The sequence below is a fragment of the Cyprinodon tularosa genome, unplaced genomic scaffold, assembly GCF_016077235.1.
Source record: "Cyprinodon tularosa strain WSP-4 unplaced genomic scaffold, ASM1607723v1 ctg906, whole genome shotgun sequence".
Taxonomy (NCBI): domain Eukaryota; kingdom Metazoa; phylum Chordata; class Actinopteri; order Cyprinodontiformes; family Cyprinodontidae; genus Cyprinodon; species Cyprinodon tularosa.
In genome coordinates this window covers 194,509-219,923 of record NW_024039681.1, presented here as the reverse complement: position 1 = coordinate 219,923, position 25,415 = coordinate 194,509, and the positions used below count along the sequence as shown (strand labels likewise).

Below are 25,415 nucleotides of genomic sequence, written 5' to 3'. Positions count from 1 at the left end.
AACGTCCAAAACGTACCAAATAGTGTGCATAACTTTTCGTACGATTTCATACTGAGAATATGTTGACAGGTTAGAATTTATATCAAAGCACCTAATATTTTTTCCGATCCCCCTTTCTGTGAAAATCCTACTTGTCAAACTGCTTTTCTGGGATTGGAGGCAGATGTTCATCTATAGCCTGAACATCTTTGTCTAAAGGGGGAAACTTTGCTTCATGTTGTAGATACTTGCAGGTCAAAGATTTTATCAAATAGAACATTCCAAATGTTGATTCCTTGACGGAGCATAAAAGAGAAATGTTTGAGATGTTGCTCGACTGTATAATGATGACAGAGGAGTTGAGTTTCATCAGTTCAATTCAGTTCATTTATATAGCGCCAATTTACAAAACATGTCATGTCATCTCAAGGCACTTTACAGAGACAATTTAACCAGATCATACTGTCAGATTGGTTCAAAGTTTTCTATCTAAGGCAAAGTTTGCATCGAGTCATTAATTTAAAGGCAATCCCTCACAACAAGCATGCTTTTAGTGACAGTAGGGAGGAAAACTCCCTTTGAACAGGAAGAAACCTCCAGCAGAACCAGGCTCAGTGTTAGCGGCCATCTGCTGAGGCCCACTGGGGTTTAAGGAGACAGAAGCAGACTGTAGCCCCATTTCCCCTACCCTTTTGATACTCAATGAGTAAACCGGACCGTGCCAGACACAACCGAACTGCGCTAACATGGTACTAGTTCATCAGTAGGGATTGGCACGGTTCAGTTTTGGCTCAGTTCTCAGATAAAGAGCGCATGAGCTGACCGGGTCATGTCCTTACACTCAGCCTCTGTAATCGTGACATTTCAGACATTGATAATAATCCTCGCTTCCTACTGTCCCGCACAATTTCCAGTGATGACTGGACAGTGACGTCTGTCATTGTTTCCTGCGTCTGGAAGCTCTGATTAGACTATTGTTTGTCGTATCATCTTCCCAAATCCAACTCTGTCAAGGAAATTCACCAAAGGCTGCCCTCTTTGCTTGACTCTCCACAAACTTCCTGAATGTTACCGGAGCTGCCATCTTGATTTTCTTGTTTACCTCTAGAGAGCAGTAGTACCGTAGATTGTCACTAGGCAATGAGGAACCATGCTAGCGTGCTGTGTAAACTGAGCTCAGCACGGTTAACTGATCCAAGCTCGGCACGGATCAGTTTTCATAGGGTAGTGTAAATGAGGCTATAAAAAAAGCATAAAAAAAGCATAGATACAAAAGGCAACTGTCAACCAGCTCCACAGGCGGCCCCGTCCAGGAAACACACAGCCAGGCAGACGAGCTCCGAGCCAGCTCCCATGTCAGAGGATGAAGAGAGCACATTCAGTTAGTCACAGTCAGAGAAACAGGACTACACTGAAAAACAAGCCAATATCTTATAACCAAAGGTGTTGATGGCAGCAGCACAGCTGATATTTCTCTCCAGGATGGAGTCACAGCCAAACAGGAACAGACCAGATGAAGCTACTATGAGAAAAAGCAGAGAAAATTGACTTGTGAGGAAGTTTTAGGCCTCACATTTCTTCAGAAAGGTCGGTGAACCTGGATCTGAACCCTTCAGACGACCAGAAACCAGGTCGTCTGCTGTAAAGTGCTGTACCTCTCAGAAATTGTAGGTGACCGCAGACAGTGCCGCAGACCTCTGATTGGTCAGATCTACATCCGCTCTACACTATGCATATTTCCTGTTTGGTACCTTACCCGCTTGTTTTGTTTGTCCATATAATTCCTTAAGTGGAAAATTTTTATTTCAGCTGGTTTCTTTTGTTAAAAAAAAACTTCTTTAAGACTAAACTTCTTTGGCTTTCCAATGATTAATCGATTAATTAAAAAAAATAATCAACAGGTTAATTGATTTGCAGAACAATCATTAGCTGCAGCCCTACTGTAAATAGTCATTTGGTCGACAGCAAACAAGTAAAGGTTAAACGGCTTTAAAGATCCGCTCAAAGAAAGGAAACGGAGCTGCTGCCAAGGGGCAACATTGAACGTCTTAATGTTTTCTGCCAGGAACGGCTTTCATCTTGAATGTGTGGAGCTCCTGTCTTCTAGCTGTTCTGTCACCAGATTCAGGGCTGTAGATTCCTGCAGCCCCTCCAGACTTTCTCTCTGCTTCAGGGTCCCACTGCTCTGCATGTTTAAGATGCTGATTCAGGACAGATGACTACATTTCCTCCTCAGCAGCCTGCAGGGGCTGAAGACGTCTGTTAGTCACCCATTCGTTTTATTCAGTTGGATGATTTGTTTGACTTGCCGTTGAATCCTAGGAAGGTGATGGATTCAATAAGGATACAGTCAGTTATTGGTTTACAGGTTGACTTGCTGTTTTATTCCCTTCTCCTGTATTACGTCTCTTCACAACTGTCTGTAGTAACCTTTCTGTCTGCTGCACTACAAAAACTATCTAGAAATAAGTCAACATTTCTTTAATTATGTGTATCTACCCTTAAACTGAGCAGGTAAATAAGAAGATCTGCCAGTGGAATGAGTATTTTTACTCTTAAAATAAGATAATTAGCAGAGGTGTCAAGTAAAGAAGTACAAATAGTTTGTTACTGTACTTAAGTACACTTTTTAGGTATCTATACTTTACTCAATTAGTTATTTTTCTTCCTATTTCTGACTTTAAAACAAACGTTACTCGTTACTCTTGGTTTCGGTTTAATGTTTCTAAATATTTATTTCCCGTCATGTGCTCCATCCAATGCAGATCATTGACTCCACCCACATCTAGTGAAAACTAGTGTCATTGGATGAGTCATAGAACGCAAACACTCATTGGTTAGCTAAAGGAAATCATCAGAAGCTAGCAGGTGTTCTTCAAACTGCTAACGTGAATTGTCTATGCCATGCTACAATGTGGGATTCAGAAAAAGATGTTGAAATGTCTGAAAGGTCGGACACAGGCGAGAGCGTATCGGGAGACGGAGACCAACAGACCTCCCTCATCCTTGGCCCTATTTCAGAGAATTTTTAAAAATAGTCGAAAAATTGAGCTTTCAGTTCATATAGCGGCATCTGGCTGTTTTTTTTAAAGGTTACTTTTTACTTTTATACTTTAAGTAGTTTTTGGAGCACAAACTTTTTGACTTTTACTTGATTAAAAAGGTAAAGTTGATACTTTAACTTTTACCAGAGTGTTTTTAAACTGCAGTATCTATACTTCTACTTAAGTAACAAATGAAATAAGACAATGCAGTTGCTTTTTTTCTTATTTTAAATGTAAATTATTTAGTTCCATTGGCAAAGTGGCTCAATTACCTCCTCAATTCAAGAGAAAATGCACTTATTTTAAGAAAAATACTGATCTAATATCATTTTTCCCACTGTGTGTTCCTTGGTCTTCATGCTGCTTAATGCCGTTTTGGGCTAAGAGGAATAAGGGGAGCTAATTCAAATGCTAGCTGTGTTTGGGTGTTCAGATTTCAGCTACCTGGTCAGGTGTGTTTTGACAGAGATATCAGCGGCTGAACCCCAGAGGTTATCTGCCCAAAGATCAGTTATTGCAGCTCAGACAGAAAAGTAAAGGTCTGCACTGACTGTTACATTTCCTTAACCTATAGGAATACAAGACCTCCCCCCAAGCTAGGCTACAACTCCCTGTGTGTATTCTGGATAGCCCAGAATGTTTTTTTGGATTTTAATACGTTCACTGATAAAATGTTGGTTTCTGCTTCTGCTGTCTGGGTTTCCCTGAAGGGGAACTGCTGTCATTTCTTCTTTTTGTGATTGCTTTTTATTTGACATTACTGTGTGAACTTGTACTTGCTGCAAAGCAATGACATTTTTTGTGCTTTTTTTGTCAAAGTGAAAGCTATGATGTAGAGTAAGACATGCTTTTGGAATTAAGGATTAATTGTGATTGGTTAGGTTTAGGGTGCCTTAGGCTGCAGAAAGGGTAGAAAACAAATGGAAGTGCATGCAAAGTCTTCAGTCTGTATTTAAAAGTAAGATTCTTATGCGTGCGTGTGTGTGAGAGATGCTGCTGTAATTTCTGTTGGCTCTCTGTAGGTCATATTGAGCCTAGTCATGAGAGGGCGCAACAGAATAGGGAACAGAATTGATTGTGAGCTTTAAATAAACACTCCCTCCTCTCCTCCAGCTGAGTCCACTAGACATCTATCTACCCCTCACGTCACTCAAACCAGCTGCTTGCATGCACCGCCATGGTCGGTTTGTGTGACAGCAGCCCTGGCAGCATCCATCATTAAGCACCTCATTGCTCTCTTTCTGAACCTGGAATCTGGATCAAGAGATATAATTAATAATTAGTGCAGACCAGCAGCAGCGTTTTTCCTCTAAAGAGGCTCATCTTTCATAACCTGACTCCGCCAGATAGATTTGCTCCGCATATCCATCTGGAAACCTTCCGTTCAAGTAATTTTGGGAAGGGGCGAAAATACCGGTTAGCTGATTGGCCTATGTTGGTGATAGACGGGCCAAATAAACCAATCAGATCAACGAAGCATATGACGTACTAACAGAGAGACGACAAAAACACAACCACAAGCCAGGCTACTTTTGCCGAAACCAGTCGGGAGAAGAGCAAAAACATCTTTTCCTCTGAGAAAAGCCTCCAGAGCAGTGTTTTGCTCTTCTTTCAGTGAAGAAATACTCTGTAATTCCGCTAAAAACTTGCTCGATAGCCACGCTAACGCTAGTTTCATTGGCTGAAGCCGCCATGTTCTTTAGACTGAACTGTCGCGCTTCTCGTTGCGTCACACCTCAACCCGCCTCAAAGCCAACGCTGATTGGACGTTCGTTTGGTGAACGGCTCCAAATTTTCTTTAACGGAGAGTCTCCAGACTGATCTGCGAGTGAAACCTTGAAAGCTCGCAAGATCAGGATGGTCTCACGAGGCTACATCTTTCATAGTTGTTGGTTAAAAACAGTGCACGTTTGTTAATGAGAAATGGGTGGAGCCAGGACTCAAAGTTTAGCTTCTCAGCTTTAAAATTTACATTTCTATAGCTTTACGAAGAAAATTGCAGACACACAAAACCCCTGTGATCGATCCACATTTAGTCCTAAACAAAATCATTTGCTGATCTTTCATAAGCCCGCCTCCTTAGAACAGGAAATGCACTTTTTTTGGCTCGGAAGGTCCTGAATGGAAATTCATAATTCAGTGTAATTCAACACACCAGCAAGGTGCCGCTCAGACCCAACTCATTCCCCTCCTGTAATTCTTCCCCAGCCACCTGAATAAGCCTAAACAAATCTTTGAAATTTAAGATTTTCCTTCCACCAGACGTACACTTTATCTCTTCCACTAGTTCCTGATTAACCGCCTTGCTTATCTAATTTAAAGGGGTCATAGAATGATTCTATAGGGTATCTGGTGCTGGTCCTTAAAGGCACACTATGCAACATTTTCAGTTAATTAATGTGTTCCATAACATTTTGGATGATTAAATGAGTCATTTCAGGTCGAACAAAGGTTTTCTCGGCCGCCCTGGTGGTACTTGCAATTGCAGGAGCACCGACCCGCACCCACAGGCTCAGAAGTCTCGTGCATCGCGAGAGTCAGTCTTGCTTTACGGCGAGAACTTGGCTAACTACAATCTTTGTTATTTAGACACATCCATAACAAATAATGTATGAAAACATGCTAAATTTTCAAACTCGAAAATTGGAACAAAACAGTCACTTACCGCAGTAGACATGGTGATTCGTTGCGTTCGCCTGTCTGCTAAGCTCAAAACAACCGCGCCTGGCTTGACGGAGAAACCAGGAGAACAGCTGAGCATATTAACGACAGTGCACTTTTACTTTCACCCTCTAGGGGGAGCCTCGCTGGAAAATCAAAACCGGTTGCATAGTATACCTTTAAGGTCTCTGAATAGGGTGTGTAACATTGGTTGGGCTGAAAATGGCATATTTGCTGTTCTATGAGCCCTAATGCAGCCTGGTTAGAATGAAACGGCAGGTTTTCTTCCTTTTATGGTTTGATCGTGAATATTTAGATGAGTTGTTCACTGATTGTGTGCTACTTTTCATACCTAAAAAAATGTCAGAGGGAATTTCAAAATCTTCTGGGATTTTGGTCGACTACAGAGCAGCACCTAGTCAAAGCACACCGGGGCAATCGAGCCGAGCCGTCAGCTCCAAGGTTGGTCTGGGAACCCCGGCAAACGGGGGCAGGTCACTTCGTCCCCGGCTGGCTCGCTGCCCCTGTCAGCCAGGGTTTCCCAGACCAGCCCCGGAGCTGATGGCTCGGTTCGAATGCCCGGTCCGGTCCAGCAGACTTCCCACTAGGATTTATTCTAGAACATGGGCTTGTCTTTGCAACTCCATGTCTTCTCAGTCTGCTGATCCAAAGTCTGCTATCAGAACCAGAACCAGAGAGATTGGGTCATTTAGGACAGTACTTCCAATGGCCTTCAGCTAGGCTAAAGCTGAAAGTCACATTGACCAAAGGTGGCTAAAATGACAAAGCACTGCTTAAAGGGAGCAAATATGCAGAAACAAGGAACCAAGGATTCTGTGACAAACACCTTCAGATTTGTTATTATTGAACAGTTCAAGGTGAGTGGACCCATTTCATGCTCTCCCTCCTTTGGCAGGTGTTTGGATCAAGCCCAGCCGAACATCCAGGATGAGGGAAAAAAGGGCAGATTTTGTGGCGGGTTGCCTTGGAGGAAGAGTCATCGTAGCTGGTGGTCTAGGTCAGTATCTCTGGTCATCCTCTGTCTTTTCTATTTACTGACATGTTAAGGTCTGATTGTCCTCCTACCAAAAAGACTAATAGTGTTTCACACCAAATATGAGAGTAGTGACAAAGTCACTACTCTCCCGACATATTGCTACTATATCACGTGGTTGCTAACAGGTTGCTGTCGCTCCTATCACATCGCATCATAAAATAAAAGGAGCTCCTCACTGGTGATTGCCGGTTTCATCTCAGCATGTAAGACCTGAATGTTACAGAGCGAGGAACCAGGCTGCCTGTACCTTATCAGACATCCCAAGCTTTAAAAAACTCAGGGAGTTTCAGGAAATTTCAGGGAGATGCTTATCGAACCCACCAATCTTTTGTTTTTTACTTTAGGATTCAACCTCTGCCATTTCACAAGATGCACAGCTTTGAGTTGTAACTAGGTGACTGTTCGGAGAGTAAACCAAAGCTTATTGGCTTATTTTTCTGAATAAACCAATCAGTGTGCTCTCTGACAACCAGTCGCCTGGAACACTCATTGAACAGAGCATGGCTTTGGACAGATACGCACAGGTTTCACAAGCAACCTCCTCCCAACACATCCCTCTCTCTTGTTGTCTGTGCAGTTGAAGTACACTATATTGCCAAAAGTATTTGCTCACCTGCCTTGACTCACATATGAGCTTAAGTGACATCCCGTTCCTAATCCATAGGGTTCAATATGACGTCGGTCCACCCTTTGCAGCTAGAACAGCTTCAACTCTTCTGGGAAGGCTGTCCACAAGGTTTAGGAGTGTGTTTATGGGAATTTTTGACCATTCTTCCAGAAGCGCATTTGTGAGGTCGCACACTGATGTTGGACGAGAAGGCCTGGCTCTCAGTCTCCGCTCTAATTCATCCCAAAGGTGTTCTATCGGGTTGAGGTCAGGACTCTGTGCAGGCCAGTCAAGTTCATCCACACCAGACTCTGTCATCCATGTCTTTATGGACCTTGCTTTGTGCACTGGTGCACAGTCATGTTGGAAGAGGAAGGGGCCAGCTCCAAACTGTTCCCACAAAGTTGGGAGCATGGAATTGTCCAAAATGTCTTGGTATGCTGAAGCATTCAGAGTTCCTTTCACTGGAACTAAGGGGCCAAGCCCAGCTCCTGAAAAACAACCTCACACCATAATCCCCCCTCCACCAAACTTTACACTTGGCACAATGCAGTCAGACAAGTACCGTTCTCCTGGCAACCGCCAAACCCAGACCCGTCCATCAGATTGCCAGATGGAGAAGCGCGATTCGTCACTCCAGAGAACGCGTCTCCACTGCTCTAGAGTCCAGTGGCGGCGTGCTTTACACCACCGCATCCGACGCTTTGCATTGCACTTGGTGATGTATGGCTTGGATGCAGCTGCTCGACCATGGAAACCCATTCCATGAAGCTCTCTGCGCACTGTTCTTGAGCTAATCTGAAGGCCACATGAAGTTTGGAGGTCTGTAGTGATTGACTCTGCAGAAAGTTGGCGACCTCTTCGCACTATGCGCGTCAGCATCCGCTGACCCCGCTCCGTCAGTTTACGTGGCCTACCACTTCGTGGCTGAGTTGCTGTCGTTCCCAAACACTTCCATTTTCTTATAATACAGCTGACAGTTGACTGTGGAATATTTAGGAGCGAGGAAATTTCACGACTGGATTTGTTGCACAGGTGGCATCCTATCACAGTTCCACGCTGGAATTCACTGAGCTCCTGAGAGCGACCCATTCTTTCACAAATGTTTGTAAAAACAGTCTGCATGCCTAGGTGCTTGAATTTATACACCTGTGGCCATGGAAGTGATTGGAACACCTGATTCCAATAATTTGGATGGGTGAGCAAATACTTTTGGCAATATAGTGTAGTTCTAATCCGCACATGCTGCACAAATTATTGTATTGCCTGCACTCTCTTACTTGCATTAAAACCTTGCATAGTCTAAAATCCGGGATTATTTATCTGACTCGCGGGCATCCGTGAACAACTATCGATATCAGGGAGACTCCAAGGACTTCCTGGAGACTTGGGATGTCTGCATTATGGAAAGCTTAACACCAGTGGCGCTGTCCCTGTGTCGACTAGTTATTCAGAGATGCTCCCAGTTCAGGAAGTCTGGGATTGAGCTGGTGCTGGATCCTGGTCACTTTCTACGGTGCTTCTGTCTGACGAAGACCCACAACTATTTTGAAGCAGCAGTCTGAAGCTCCTGGACTCCTAGATAACACAACTGTCCTGTTCTGGACTTTTTCCCTGACCTGGATTGGTCTCCTGCTGCTCACTGGGGTTGCTTTATCAGGGAGACTCTTGACGGCTTATCCTGCCTCACCCGGAGGATAGACCGAACTCTTAAACCAGGTAAGTGACTTACAGTACACGGATAATCATCTTCTGTCAGATTATCATGGCCACATTCCTGTGTTTCTCCCTCCAGCAGAGTGCCAGTGATGGGTGATGCGCCGCCCTCCGCTGCAGCGTTTGCAGGTCCACTGATCAACAGAAGCCTGTGTTCTGTTCATATACTGTTTTTATATCATTTGTTGTCATTAAACATTCTGAAACTTCCCACTGTCAGCCTCACCTGAATACTGGGTCCATCTGTCCTATGCTATGAGAGCAGGGACATGAACCATGGACAAAAAACTAGGGATAATGATCTGGCTCCGATAGCTAGGCTGAACCATATATAAAGCAGACCGAACAGGTGGATAAGATGAATGATAATTAGAGCGCCGGGGGGGGAATGGCAGGTGAATGAGTTATTAAATCAGCTACCGGGGCTGCGATCATGACATGTACCAGGTTAGGCCGTCCTACATGCTCATCCCCAGCTATCTTATTCAACGCATGCGTACTTTCAGGCATATATCTGTGTAGAGCTACGGTTTCAGACAGTCATTGAAGCTCACCTTTGTCACTGCGGTTCTTTCAAAATGGCCGAGGGACATTAGAGAAAAAGTGTCTAGGAAGGGTATATGAAAAGAAAAGAAATGGCTCACAAGAGGCAGATATATCCTGTAATGTTTTGTCTCTTGTAAAACATGATGGGGTTTGCTGCCACAGTGGTCGGCTGTCGCTACCTGACAGCAGCCATTAATAAAAAAGATGGACCAGGAGAGGAGAGGTTACGTTACCAACGGGGAGCCAAACGTAGCGATCATCTGTGCAAACGCTCAGTTAACCGAGTTCGCTATAAAGTCCACTACACTGGAAAAACGCTCCAGATATAACTAGAAATTTCTTAAATTAAATGTATTTACCCTTAATTTGAGTAGGTAAATGAGATAGTTTGCCAATCGAATTAGTATTTTTACTTTTAAAATAAGATAATTAGATAATATACACTTGAAATAAGACAATGCAATTGTGTTTTCTTATTTTAAGTTTAAATTGCCTTGTTCTATTGGCAAAATGTGTCTTTTACCTCATCAATCCAAGCACAAATGCACTTATTTAAAGAAAAAATTACTTTTCTAGATTTCCATTTTTCCAAGTGTATAAAGTCCCTATATAGGGATTGATGGATTTAGGGGTTAGTGTATGCTTGCACGCATGGAGAAGGCAGGTCTTTTAAAACAGCGGTCCCCAACCTTTTTTGCGGCACGGACCGGTTATATGTCAGACAATATTTTCACGGACCAACCTTTAAAGTGTGGGGGGTAAATATGATCAAATAAAATGATCCGACTGGCATAAAATCAAAAAAGAACAGCATAAAAATAAAAGTGACCATTATGTTGAATTAGTGGGAACCCTGAGCTTGTTTCTCCAAAACAAGCCGGTCCCATCTAGGTGTAACTGGATACAATGACACGAAGTGAGCTCCTGATGTCCAGTCTGCTCCGTAGCTTTGTTTTGGTCGCTCTAACTGCAGGAAATAGGATGCGTCAAGAGGCACAGATGCGCCAACTGATGTAATTGGGAGAGAATACCGCAATTTTTTTTTATATTTCTCAAAATAAAACATCACTTAGACTCTGATCGTTGATAAATTATATATATTTTTTTTTCTGTGTGGCCCGGTACCAAATGGCCCACGGACCGGTACCTGACTGTTTTAAAAAAACTTGCGAAATTCCTGCTCAACACCTTTAAACTAGTTAGTAGCAGCTTGGTTAGTTTATTTAAACAGATAGAGGCAGTAGCAGCTCAGGCTAACTGGGGAACTTGTGTACTTTGTTTAGTCAAAGGATGTTGACAGTTGACGGTAAACTTTACAGCTTTAAGGACGCAAAAAATAAAGACATAATTAGCACAGGTTTTGCAGCTTTAGATTAAAACATTGCACTTTTTCAATATAAATATGTGCATACTCTTTTTTTGGGGGGGGAGCGGATCCAAATCTTTATTGCAATAATGCAGTTACATTTTTCGCGGACACTGTTTAAAAGTAGTAATGAAATAAAGACATCAGTATTTAGAACTCTCAACAAATTCTTGTAGACGGAAAAAGATTACCTCAAAAACCTAAGTTAAAGTTATTTATAATGCAACTGAATATCAGTTTTGCTGTGGTAACTTATTGTTTTTTGTATGGTTTTTGTTTATTTTTTTGCTGGTGTGTAAGTGGGTTGGCTCCGTAATGGTATTTAGAGAGAAAGCAAAGAACAAAGGAATGGAAAAAACATTAATCTGTGGCTGGATGTTAGAAAGGGGCGACAGACAAAAGGACAATTGTGTTAAAGTAGAGAATTAGGATAAAAGAAGAATAATTGCAGGAAATGAAAGAGAAGGCGGCTGGCTGAGATGGGTTGGAAAATCGCAAAGTAAGAGAGGAGTTAAAGATGATGCAGCAATACAATGAAGGTTTAAACCATAACAAAAAGCAAGATGTGATGCAGCGAAGAACACGGAGGAGAAAGGTGAAAGGAATGAGAACTGATGGTTGAAATGAAATGACGTCTGTGGGTGGAGAATCAAAGTGAAATAGGAAATTCTTTGTTCATCCTGTAACAAGGTGTTTCTGAGGAGGGGGGGGTGGATCTTCATAGGAATGATAAAAAAGATGAAGCTGCAGAAATCTGGTTTACTTGGAAAATACCACTTTGTTCTCCCAACAAAATTATTACCATGGTCTTACTTTGACAGACACATCCACACACCCTAACCAGACTAACTCGCTGTAATGTGGGTCTCCATGGAAACAGCAACAACTTAGGTCTGCCTGATGTATAATAAACCTGCACATACCCGCTAAATGAGAAAGGAGCAGAAAAATTAGATGAAAAAAGAAGATGAGAAGAGACATTATAAGGACAGTGAATGTCAGAAATGAAACCTAAATGAGTCATTTCTTCTTATAATAAGTGCATTTTTCCTTGAATTAAGGATTTAAGTGAGACACTTTGCCAATGGAACAAGACAATTTACACTTAAAATAAGAAAAAACTATTGCATTGTCTTATTTCAAGTGCATTTTATCTAGATACCTTATTTTAAGAGTGAAAATACTAATTCCATTGGCAAATCATCTTATTTCCCTGCTCAAATTAAGGGTAAATAGCCTTAATTTAAGACATTTCTACTCATTTTGAGATCATTTTTGCAGTGTAGGAAGCATGTTTAGCTACAATTGTTTGATATAACTTAGCAAGAAGAAGCCCAAAGCCTCAAAATCAGTACATAAAAAGACATTGGGTTGCTTTTATCAGATGTCAACAAAAATGAAATTATTGACTTTGTGGTGCAAAGAACCAAATATCTATGATTGGATGGATTTTGACATTTTGTAAAGTAAAATATAATCTATGAAATAGTTAAACCACTAAATTCTTTACTTTCATTTAAAACCGGAGCATCCAAATAGTTAAAATCCTACCTATTTATAGGATTGGTGATCTCCATTAATATTCAAATTACAGGCCAGTTTCAGTATTAACTCAATTTTCAACGATATTAGAAAAAATATTTGTAAAAAACTATATAAATTACTGGAAAATATATAATTTATCTGACGAACTGTTTCAGAGCAGGTCAGTCCACTTCAATGTCCATAATGAGCTTGGTTAAACATATTGCTAATGCAACACAACAAAAAATGCCTTCTAAAAAATAAGAACAAAATATAGTTTTTTAAGTGAATAATTGCTTATTTTGAGCAAACTAATCTGCCAGTGCAGCAAGCAAATGAGACTTGGTAAGATTTCTTAAAACAAGAACATACTATCCAAGTAGTAAGCATCCAAAAAAACGTAAATCAAGTAGAAAAGTCTATTTCTTCTTTTACTTGTTAAGATTTTTTCTCTTATTTTAAGGAATTTATTCTAATTTATTAGTCATTATTGCTTAGAATTAAATGTCCTCTAACCAATTATTGCTCAAAACAAGCAAACAACTGGCTTAAAAACAAGGCAAATGTACTTGATACCAGTTCATTTAAAGGCTTAAAGGAATAGTACACCCAAAACATGATTAGCCTTCATTTTCTACTCACCCCCATGCTGAACAACACTCTGGAGTACTTTTTTGATATCTCAAATGCATCTGGAGATCTGGGAGGCTTCTAGCTGTCTGCTGACATTCAAATAATGGAGGTCTATGGCGCCCGAGGCAGAAAGGTCCATAAAAGTCCACAAAAAACGTGTCAATATTCCTCCATACTGCTCGTCCAATGTATTCCAAGTGTCCTGAGTGGGTAGCATCCAGAATTTACTCGAAACGAAGTCATTTAGAATGTTTTTAGAGCATAAACAGTAGTGTATAGGATTTCCTGAAAGCGCTTTCACGAGTCTACGGAAACCGCGGCAGACCAAACCAGATGAAAGTGCGCATTCAGCTCGGCAAAGAACTCATGCTCTTCCTCAACACTGAAGTCCTCAGACATTTTTCTTTCGTTGTTTCTTTCTTTGCACAGGTAAACAGCACATTTCTTCTTCTACGCTTGCATTATCGGCAGAGCAGACGCTGAATGCGCACTTTCATCTGGTTTGGTCTGCCGCGGTTTCTGTAGACTCGTGAACTCGCAGGCAAAATAAGATAATTAGATAATATGCACTTAAAATAAGGCAATGCAATTGTGTTTTCTTATTTTAAGTGTAAAATGTCTCTTTTACCTCTTCAATCCAAGAACAAATGCACTTATTTTAAGAAAAAAATGACTTTTCTAGATTTAGATTTTTTGCAGTGTACAAGCTGGGCTCTACCGACCGGCAAACAGCGAAACAATCAACTGTAATAATAGGGGCGAAAACACAATAAGCAGGCAGAGCAGAGACATATACAGCGATGTTGGCAGGTTTTAAATCATCAACTATGCAGCACAGGGTTAGTACCACAAACCTCCAGAGAAATGGAATATTTCTTACCGTGATTCCTCGTTTCCATGACAGGCAGTCAGGTTATCCTAAGCTCCCAGCTTTCCCTTATGAAGGTTATTATGTTTCATAACTGTTTGTGCATTGTAAGTACCCTCACCCTTCTATGGGCTTTATCCCCAAAATGTCTCCACTCTATTCGGTTCGACCCACAAAAGGATCCCAGTTCAGCTGATCGCCTCAGGGCTCATATTAGACCAAAGGAATGAAAAGTATGTTTGTGAAAATGGGGTCTTACTTTGCTTTTCACATGGGTGATTAGAGGATGAAGACCAAGATGTTCAAGCATTGCAGAGACAGAAACTTAAGCTGCAAATTAAAGTTTTGCATGTCCAAGAGGAATATTAAACCTTTTGTTTTAAAAAGACAGAGAAACTGAAAATGCAAATAAAACTACACTGCAAAAACAATCTAAAATAAGACAAAATGTCTTAAATAAAGGGTATTTACCCATAATTTGAGCAGGAAATTAAGATGATTTGCCAATGGAATGAGGATTTTTACTCTTAAAATAAGGGAATTAGGTAATATACACTTAAAATAAGACAATGAAGCAGTGTTTTTTCTTATTTTAAATGTATATTGTCTTGTTCCATTGGCAAAGTGTCTCATTTACCTCCTCAATTCAAGAAAAAACGCACTTGTTTAAAGAAAAAATGACTTATCTAGATTTAGATTTTCTTCCAGTGTGTAGTTAAAGACATCCTCAGTGGCTACGCCTTGGAGCTTTCTCTCTCCAGTTAGTTTTCCTAAAAAGAGATCACTCAGGAAAAACTCTTTAAATCACACTTTATAACTTATATGCATTAAATAACCATAATGGACAGAAATTCTAATCTTATTCAGATCAGAGAAGTTGCTTAGAGTAACAGAAGGCAGCTGCTTACCAACCCGGCTCACTTCTCGGTAAGTGGCCCCAATAAACAGGTAGAGAAACATTTTATACTTCAGTCTGCAACATCATCATATTTTCCATCGTACATGTTAGCAGATGAGGAGACATCCATGGCTCCTGCCTTATCAAAATATTATACTTTGTTCTCAGCTGAAGGACACTGCTCCCATTCAATTCCTTAAATCTTCGCCACGTACAGAATGAAGATTGTAACTGAATGACGTGCCCCCACCCGTCAATTCTTTAGATCAGCCAAGGCTGTCAGCTGGCCTGACTAGGCTACTAATGCAAGTACAAGAACGTCCTTGAAGTGATGGAAAAACTGAGAATTGCTGCATCAGAGAATCCATCCCAGTGTCTCACCTAAAGGTCGCCCTCTTTCCTCTGGCTTCAGGTATTCTGCAAAAGGAAAATTCAACTACTGGTGTGACCAAAGATGCTTTTTAAATTGCTAAACACTGTAAAAAACAACCTCGAGATTTTCCCCCCAAAAAATAATTTGCGGTCAATTTGGTTTATATGAATTTACTCAGATTTTATTACTAAAGTGTATCTAATTTCAATATCTATTAAACACCAAGGTAAAGTAGGTAACAACTACTCAAAATGAAAAACACAGAAAGACCTCAGGTTGTTTCAAACCCATGATCTTGATGCTCATATGATGCTGTCAGACTGTGTATCCATCATGGCTGCACAATTAGTCTGAATTTAAACTTTTTGACTATTATGATTATTTTGGTACTTTTAAGGTTTTTTTAAATGGTTTTCATGGATTGTTAATTACAACTGTTGTTGGAAAACAGATTTCTCTTATTTCATGTATTGATTTATGCGATTTACTCACTGAAAAAAAGTTTTCACTCAGTCTGTTTCACCTGAAAGGCCACACAATACCTGAATAAGGGGTTAAAAACCAGATTCTCTCTCAAGGTTTATTCATAACATGTTACTGTTTAACCAAAGTGGAATTTGTTTTGACTCAGACTAGTTTCCATTATTGTTAATAAGGGGAAAAGAACGCTGCCCAGATCAGAACAGGGATGATTACCATATGATGCCGTATGATGAAATGTTCTCTCTTTGCACAGATATAATAAAATGCAGACTGACTGAAATCCATTGATCTCCATTTATTTAACTGGAGTTAATAGTTTTTTCTCATGACAACCTACCAACAAAATCTTTCGTCAGTTTGCTGCTTTTTATTTGACACAATGCAGTTTAGTACTTTGCCTGCTGGTCGGCTCAAAATTCGATTTCCCAATTGTTCAGAAATGCTTCATTTTTCAATGAGTCAAAAAGACAAAAACAAAATAACCTCAGAAGAAACAGGTTTACCAGAGAGGCTCGGCAACCTGATTATAAACTTCACAAACTGAAAGCACCACAGCTGAGAAACAAGTGGCATAAGTTGTGCTGCCCACACAGTGCACATCATGACAGGTGGAATATTTGCTAGAACACCAGCAATGCTAGCGGGCCAGGCTATGTTCTCACAAGGCATCAAAACAACCTTTGCTGCCAATTACTTGTCAGCTTTTCTCTGCTCCTGGTTCTTTTTGTCTTTAGTGACAATAGCTAGGCTGCCTTCCAAGAGCCTTCTTGCTCCTCCTTTCTTTTAAGGTAAAAATATATTGTGGCAACATTTGTATTGTGCAAATCTGAAGATGTTTTCCTGCCAATGGTGCGTCCTGACAGCTGGCAGCCCATCTTCTACCAGAGCCCTCAATCTGTATCCTTCTTTAAACCTGATTCAATAGAAATAAAAAAAACTAAAAGTGAGGAGTCGTCGCAGTTTTCCTGACTATTTTGTGATTTCATATTTGGATCTCACTTTGAACTGAAAACTGGTGAATATTAGTTAAAATTGATCATAGTGGAAATAAGGAATCCTTGAAATGCGTCAAAGTCCGATTTTTAAGGTCTTCATTCTGACCTAGATCTAGATCTAGATTAGTGTTTTTCAACTCGGAGACCCGTTTCACCCACCAGGTTTACTGAAAACCTTTTTTCAAACCTGAAATTAGGGAAAAATAGTTTCCTCAACCTCTAAATCTGTTAGCATAGTAAGACCATCCCAGAGCTAACCTGCTCAGCAGCAGATCTTCCTTCATAAACTCTCTGCCCCTCTTAAAGCTAATCATGTTGTTCTGCCATAGTCTTATGCGAACAACAAAAAGGAAATATTTTACTAGGGGTCCATATTAATAAGCAGGTTTAACAAACTCAGACTCAAATCTTCATCTCTAAATTGATCTAGCTTAAGGTTCGAAACGTTGAGTTTTCAGTTTCATAAAAGCTGCTATTAGTTAGTTTAATCAACTCTGAGTAGATCCACTCAGAGTTTAACACGTGCATAACAAGGATGAAAAGCCATTATCAGTGGAGCCCCGATTTAACATGTCACCATGACAACAGGCAACAGGAAGTGCCCATTTCTCCCCACTGGAACTAGAGATTTAAAGTCGTATTTAATGTATTCTTTATCAGACATATTGTCCCAAAAGTGAGAACATTTCTATTTAGAAAAAAACCTGTCTTAAATTGTGTTTTTTCCCCCCGTTATCTTCTGCAGGCCAGTTTGTTCTACGTCAACCTAAACACCTAAATTCGGCCATTCATATAGCAACAGTCATCCGTCATCAAACTTTTTCAGTCATAGCATCTTAATTGATACGTTGCAGCTAATATACACAACGGTTGAAATGAGAATGAGAATAATTTCCTTTCCCATTGAGTTCCGTCCTAGTTTTCACGGGGAGGGACGTCTGTGTCTTCGGCAGTGTTTATTTCATCAGCTTTTTTTTATTTAGTCTTAATCTGAATGACGAAAATCAATTTTAGTCATATTTGTCATTTTTGTCAACGCTGTAAATTATAGAACTTCTCCACACACTGCTTTTTTTGAACATATATATCACACTGTACAGAATAAAAATTCTCCACACACTGCGTCTGTTTTTCTCTATTTTATTTATATAAAACTGTGCTGAATAGAACTTCACACACTGATTCTCTTTTTAACATATATCCCTCTGCACACATTGAACCTTTTGTCAGCTTGTTTCATCATATCCACAAAGTCTTCCTTCTCAATGGTCCTTGCAGTGAGGCCAGAACGCCCAATCCACTTTTCCACTGAGATCTCCAGGGCTTTCTGCTCTTTGGCGTGAGGGGTGGGGGTGCATCTCTGCAACAGACTTCCCTTCCTTCCCCAACCTCTGATCTGGCTGTGGTGTCACTGTGTCAGGTCCAGTCTATCAGTAGAACATCTTTCTTCTATGACAGAGAGACTGACAGATACATGCACAGGAAGGCACACACACTCAGCCACATGCATGCCCCCGTGCACGCACACACACATCATTACCTTCGTCCATATGTCAGCTGTTGGCACCTCGGAAGTCGCTAGAGATTCGCTGTGTTCTTCCCTGCCATGTTGAAGCTGCAGACTCTGGCGGCGTCCTGCCTCAGGTGTTTTCCTTTGTGTTGTAAACGAAATGGCTCCATACATCCAGGCATTGTTTAACAAACCGCACACCGGTATCCGCAATGACTGCGAATTTGAGCTATGAGTATAAGCCCTCTGCTCCTACTGACTGAGCGGCACGAGGGACTGTGGGACAGGCGCCGTGTAGGGATGAGCAGGGCAACAACGGTAGTCTTCTACGAAGCTTAAGAAACACTTATATTAACAATTACAAATTCATTATAAACAATTACATTTATTAATGTCCATTCGTCAATGGATCATAAATTTCGTCTGTCTTTCATCATACTTATATTTTCTGGAAACAATTTTTGTGCGTTTTCGTCTCGTCATCATCACGGGAAAAAGGGGCGTTGACTAAATATTATCCAGTTTTCATTTTCAAAAGAGCTGCGTTGTCTAAGGCAGTACGCAGAGAACTAGCAACCCCATCAACAAAATCATCAGCCTGTGAAGGGGAATAAACTAAGCTTTTGCACTCTGCAGCACTGCTCAGCGACACAGAGGAGAGAGAAAGTGAAGCAGATTCTTTAAAATGTATAACTGCACTATCTGATAATGATCTACTAAAATTGAACCTTCTTTTGGGGGAGGAGAACTCTGTTAAAGTAATCATGAAGGTTATTAGAAAGTGGTCAGAGAGGACAGGGTTGTGAGGAAATACTGTTATTTCTTCACATTCTATGCCGTATGTCAGCACAAGATCCAAAGTATGAAGATGAGAATGTGTGGGACTATTCACATTTTGAACATAACCAATAGTGTCTAAGATAGCATTAAAGGCTGCTCTTAAGCTATCGCCTTCAATGTCAGCATGGATGTTAAAATCTCCCACTATGATGACCCTGTCAGTATTTAATACCAAATCAGAAAGGAACTCTGAAAACTCATCTAAAAATTGAGAGTAAGGACCTGGTGGACGATACAAAGTTACAAAAAGAAGAGGTTTTCTTGTTTTGAAATTTGGATGAGGGAAATTAAGGGTTAAATGTTAAAAAGAGTTAACTGCCGTGGGAGTAATCAGTAAGTCAGACTGAAAGATTGTTGCTACTCCTCCTCCTCGCCCAGAACTTCTGGGTATGTGAAAATTGAAATAGCTTGAAGGAGTTGCCTCATTTATGCTCACATAATCCTCTTGCTGCAGCCAGGTTTCTGTAAGGCAAAACAAGTCAATGTGATTATCACAAATCATGATACAAAAGGAATCCCTAAATTATATCCAAAGCAAGTATTTCATTACATACTTTTTATTTTTGGTTAATGACCCAGGGGAAAAGGTACAAAGATCTTTGAATATTTCTCTTTCATTGTCATCTTATTTCTATATATTTAAATGTTTACTTGAATTATCATTAAAACATTTTTTTAAATGTTTCCTTTAAGCATTTTAACATTTTAGTTAGCATATTCTTTCAATTAAGGTCTGGATTGCCATGGCATTACAAGTCAGTTATGTAGGTTATTTCTATATTTTTTATACCAAAATCCAGTGAATTTTAATCTACTTTGACCTCTGAGCAGCAGTAACCAATGGGTCAATTGAAGGAATAAAGTAGAAAGAAGAATGTTTTTGTTCTTTGCTTTTTTTGGGCAATGAAGATTTTATTGATCTGTGTTTAATGCATAATTCATAGTAGATCAGGAAGTGTTTGCTTTACAATGGAAACCTTGTATGTTTGAAACAATTCCTTTATTGTACATTTTGTTAGCTTGTCTGTCTGCTAAATTAACCAATATGATGTTAAACTAGATCTGCTATTTTCACAACTTTTGTGAGACGCTTTTTTTATAAAGTAGAGCATTAATCCTTAAAAAAGTTTATTTGAATTCCATAAATCAAAGTTTTCTACCCAACATCGATGATGAACTGCACGGCAGCATTCTATACCCGGCTATTGTAGATTGTAGAACGGTCAGTCTGGTAAAGATCTTATTATTATACGAAATTGTAAAAGTTCACTGACTAAAGCTAGACTAAAACCTTTGTAAGTTTTAATCAACTAAAACTGAATAAGACTATTACATATAGCATGACTAAAAATTGTTGCTCATGAAACCTTCACCTTCCGATGAGAAGCCCTTCTTTCACTGGTTTGCATCATGTTGCGGGTAAAATGCAGGTAAAAAAACAGAGAGATGGCAAAAGTACTCACTTTTCGTACTTGAGTAAAAGTACAGATACTTGTGTTAAAAAATACTCTGGTAAAAGTAGAAGTACTGATTAAACTTCTTTACTCAAGTAAAAGTAACAAAGTACAGGCTTGTAAATTTACTTAAAGTATAAAAGTAAAAGTAGAAACCACTTTTTTCATGCCGTTGCCTACATTTTAAATGGATGTCTGCCAATAGGACTAGATCTCCATTGTGTTCATTTTCAATCATCTCGTCGTCCATGCTACTATGCTAACGCCACCGCCACCAAGCTGCAATGATTTGCCGCCAATGAATACCGCCGAATCTGTCGATTCATCTTGTAGTGGTGCGTCAAATGCAACGTAGATTCCCATCCAATTAGATTGAATTTGGTATTGATGGCGTGAAAAATAATAACGGTAACTCCATTGAAATGATTCAAAACTAAAGTAACGAAAGAATTTTTTAAAATGTAAGGAGTAGAAAGTACAGATATTTGTGTAAAAATGTAAGGAGTAGAAGTAAAAAGTCACCATAAAAATAAGTAGTAAAGTAAAGTAAAAATATCAGAAAAATCTACTTGAGTACAGTAACGAAGTATTTTTTACTTCGTTACTTCCCATCTCTGAAAATTAATGTGTGTTCATATGAAACATTGTAGAAATGAGATGCTTCACTCTGTCTCATGATTCAGTCGTGGAGCTTCCTGTCTTATGACCTGATCAACTGTCCTGTCAGAACAATACTCTGTTTGTAACCATGTGTTATGTTCTGTTAATAAAGCGCTCTGCAGAGGAGGTCCGGTGGGAGACAGAGTGTTTGAGCGTTGGGTGCAACTGTCTCTCCTCCTGCAGGAAGTTGTTTGAAAATCCCTGACTGTGTATTTCAGTTCTTCCTTAACAAACCTACATTTTTAAACCCAACACATCAGTTCAAAAAAGGAAGGAAATTATTTAAAACTCTCAGCTGTGTTGTATCTGCTGAGAGTTTAATCGTCACATTTATACGTCTGATTTTTTTTTTTCCCCTCAGCAGAATGTGGCTTATTGGCCCGTTTTTTTTCTTCTTTGTTTTGAAGGTAATGAGCCATCCCCGCTGGGCTCAGTGGAGAGCTACAACCCTGTGAAGCGGCGTTGGGAGTACGTATCGCCCATGCCCACTGCGCGATGCTCTTCTGCTCTGCTGCAGACGGCCAGCATCCTCTTCGTGATCGGGGGAGTCGCCCAGGGACCCAGTAACGCTGTGGAGGCCCTCTGCTTACAGGAGACAGTGTGACGCTGGCCTTAATGCAAACTGGCACCTGTTGTTTCCTTATGATGAGCAGAAACTGTAAAACAGGAGTGGGATCATATTCAGATACTCTCCTTTTGTGACGCTCCACAATCAAATCCACTCTCCTACTGGGATGTCAAAGACTTCTTCAATACGTGTCCTCAGAGGAAGGTTTTTTTAGAGCTGGACTCTGATGCAGATTACTGTGATTGGCTACAATAAAAAAAAAACTGCTAGCATTTCTACTCCATCAGAGGGAAGGAAACAACAACCCGACACAATCCTGGTTTCTGGAGAAACAACACGGCTTGAACTGTTGAGTATTTTTCAGAATAAAAGCAGGGTATTTTTCTGGATACTAAAGGAACATAGGGCCATATTTAAAACTCTCGGCAGCGGCGACGGTGCTGCCTTCTGCTGCGGCAGCAACAGCTGGAAACGACTCTTTTCTACATCCTCAGAAGCAGCGCTTGGTTTAGGTTTGGATGGTGGCATTCAGAGAGCGTCTGATGTTGCTGCTTTGTTCTGTAGGTCTGTTGTCATTTTAGGTGTGAACCTTAGCGCTGCTAACAACCGCTACATCAGCAGTGCTGGTCCCTGACATGCCTTCACACCACAAGCAAGTCAAGGACCTGCCGTCAGGAAAACCTCCTCTCTCCCCAACAGGAGCCCCTCTTTAGTTCAACCTCAATCAAGAAGGTGATTGTGGGTAAACTTCTCATTTACTTTGCCTCACATTTCAGCATTTCTAAACCACACTGTTCAATCCCCCCAACGCACACACAACAGTACACCCCCATACAATGCAGCTCAGTGTGGATTTTGCTCATGGAGTGAATGTAGAAGTACTTGCTGCACTGAAGCATCATGGTAAATTAGCTTCCTATCACATGGAGATCTTCTCCTCTGGAATTACCAGAGTTTGCTTTACTAGAAACATCAGCATGATGTCAGCCAGACGCTGGATGTCCGGCTGACCGCAGCAGTAGATGTACTTAGAAAACCCAGAGGCTCAATCTGTAAAGGCCAGTGCATGCACAGATCCGATTTTACGTCCGATCTGACAGAAAACCGTGTCGGTGGAGGCCGTGGCGTTTGACGCTCATTGAAATTCAATGGGGATGATCACACCCGACACGATTTTAAGCAATGTTGCTGCGTAGCTCCGACTGCGATAGAACCCTAGGCTATTTTCGTCTGACTATGCAGCAAATCAGCAACAATTTCATGGGTCTCACAGGAAGAGAGACGCAGTAACAAAGTAAAACACGTCTGCTTTGGCGGAAAATGCTGAATAAAATCTGTTAATCGCAAAGGGAAAGAGTCAGTTTGGAGTCGCATGTCACGTATATAGTAAGAGGGACAGTCTGGTGCAAAAGAAATGAATGAAACATTAAAATAGAAACACTGGAAAAAATCCAAATCTAGATGAGTCATTTTTTCTTAAAATAAGTGCATTTGTTCTTGGATTGAGGAGGTAAAAGAGACATGTTGCCAATGAAACAAGACAATTTACAATTAAAATTAGAAAACACATTTGCATTGTCTTATTTCAAGTGCATATTATCTAAATATCTTATTTTAAGAGTAAAATTGCTCATTCTGTTGGCAAACCATCTCATTTACATGCTCAAATTAAGGGTAAATACACTTAATTTAAGACATTTTTTTACTCATTTTAAGACATGTTTCACTCATTTTTAGACCATTTTTGCAGTGTACCCATGGTAGGAGTTCAGGAGGACAGAAAACACATAAAGTAGTGATCCTTTTTGGGCCTCACAAAAAAATGGAAAAAAAGAAAAACTCGAATAAACTTTCCTTCACTCACTTTCTTTTCTTTAGACGTACATCTCAATATGTTTTTATTATATGAACATTCTCTATCTGTTCTGGTTTGAGCTTTATAGAACCTGCTGGTGTTTTTTATTTATTTTTATTTAGATAGCTTTTTCCTAATCTGTGCAAGTGAAACGCTGCAAATTGTTTTAAGGTGTTTATAGTTTAAAGACAGAAGTGAAGAAAATCTGTGCAGATCTGCCCACCCTGCCTGATTGGAGCCTCTCTATAAGCATTCAGTGTGATGTGGAAAAACTGAACCGGTGGGTTCAGGGCTTAAAACCTAAGCTACCTAATTTTCTGATACCTCTTTATTTACCTTTAAACATAAAGTGTTTCTTAGAGGAAATCTCTCTGAACGGTGAAGCCATTCAAATTCCATCTAAAACATCTTTATTTCAGAGATCTGAAATACAAATCTGCAGAAACAATCATAAAAAAAAAACCTGCTTTCTAGAAACATCTAGAGGACATTTAGCCCCGGAGTATTGAGACCGACTTTGCAGGCCGCGTATATCAGGCAGGCTGTAAAAGGAAGACTTAAAAGTATCTATACTCAAGAGGATTTTAATTAAGGAAGTTTTATCAGTTAGGCCCATTTTTTGTTACAGGAAAAGTCTGGTCAGCGAGGAATAATCAATGCATCGTTATCTATGCCTAAAACTTATATGTTTGTGGTAATTTAATAAATTTAGCGTTAATCAGTAAAAAAACAATAATTTCTGATGTGATCACTGAGTCTGGGAGCGGCCATTTTTGACCAGATATAGTAGCCCCTCCCTCCTGCCATCTTCCAGCAGTGACGTCACGGTGCGGTAAGCCTAGCGCCATTCTCCCCGCTTTCCAAGCTAAATCAATGGGAACTACTAGACACATCTGCAATCAACAACAATTATTGAAGATTTCCAGAGGACTTCACCATTGAAATTCACCAGAGCTATAGTGAAACTGACAATGCCCACGTGCATGGCAGCTGGATGCTGGAATACATCGGGTAAAAGTGAAAAAAAGAGTTATTCCACCTTTCTGATTCCTGATCCTCCACGGACGGGTTGGTCGTTGGATCGCCAACTTGAAGAGGGAGGATTTGCCATCGAACTTCTGGCCAGAGAAAAAACCCGTAATATGTAGCCAACATTTGGAAGAAGAATGTTTTCAAGATGACTTGGATAATAGCGCGTTGTGACAAACACCAGATACAGCACTGGGACTTGATCAACAGCCGATACCGCACCGTGACGTCACTAACCAGTAGGTGGCAGTAGTGTTCTTTGACAAACATGGATGCCTCCAGTAAAGCACATTCAAATGAAAATTACTCTGAATTAAAAACACTTGAACAGTATGTAATAATCTCATATTTAAAGTACTTTCAGAAGTTTAAATTCTGAATATGACCGAACTTCTCTGTCCATTGTGAGACATTGTTTGGTTCAGATCATACTGTTCAGTCAGATTAGATTAATTAGTTTTAGGATATTTTATTGGCAAAATCATATTTATTGAGTCTTGATGTAATTTGGTGCCTGGAGGAAGTTTGATTAAACTGGTCAGTTTATTAGGACACATGTTTAAACAGAGAGAATTGAAGCTAATTAACAGATAATGCTCCCCACAGTCTAACATGAGGAGAGCATTAAAGGAGTTTAATCTCCACATTAAACACACTCTCACCCTGTTCGCTGTCTTGTCCAACTTTTATGCTTTTCCTGCCTTTTTGTTGGCTGACCTAACAGAGCCAGACATCCATGGCTGTTGGAC

General features: G+C 40.2%; 1 protein-coding gene across 1 annotated transcript in view; it reads left to right on the top strand.

The window, feature by feature from the left end:
• LOC119776082 (kelch domain-containing protein 8B-like) overlaps nucleotides 1-23,277 on the top strand; it is a 170,149-nt gene extending 146,872 nt beyond the window's left edge. Inside the window, exons 4-5 of the mRNA XM_038274308.1 lie at nucleotides 6,601-6,702; nucleotides 21,622-23,277. Coding sequence (XP_038130236.1) covers nucleotides 6,601-6,702; nucleotides 21,622-21,818 — 299 coding nt within the window. The 3' untranslated portion in view covers nucleotides 21,819-23,277. The remainder of the gene's footprint in view (nucleotides 1-6,600; nucleotides 6,703-21,621) is intronic.
• Nucleotides 23,278-25,415: the final 2,138 nt, after the last annotated feature.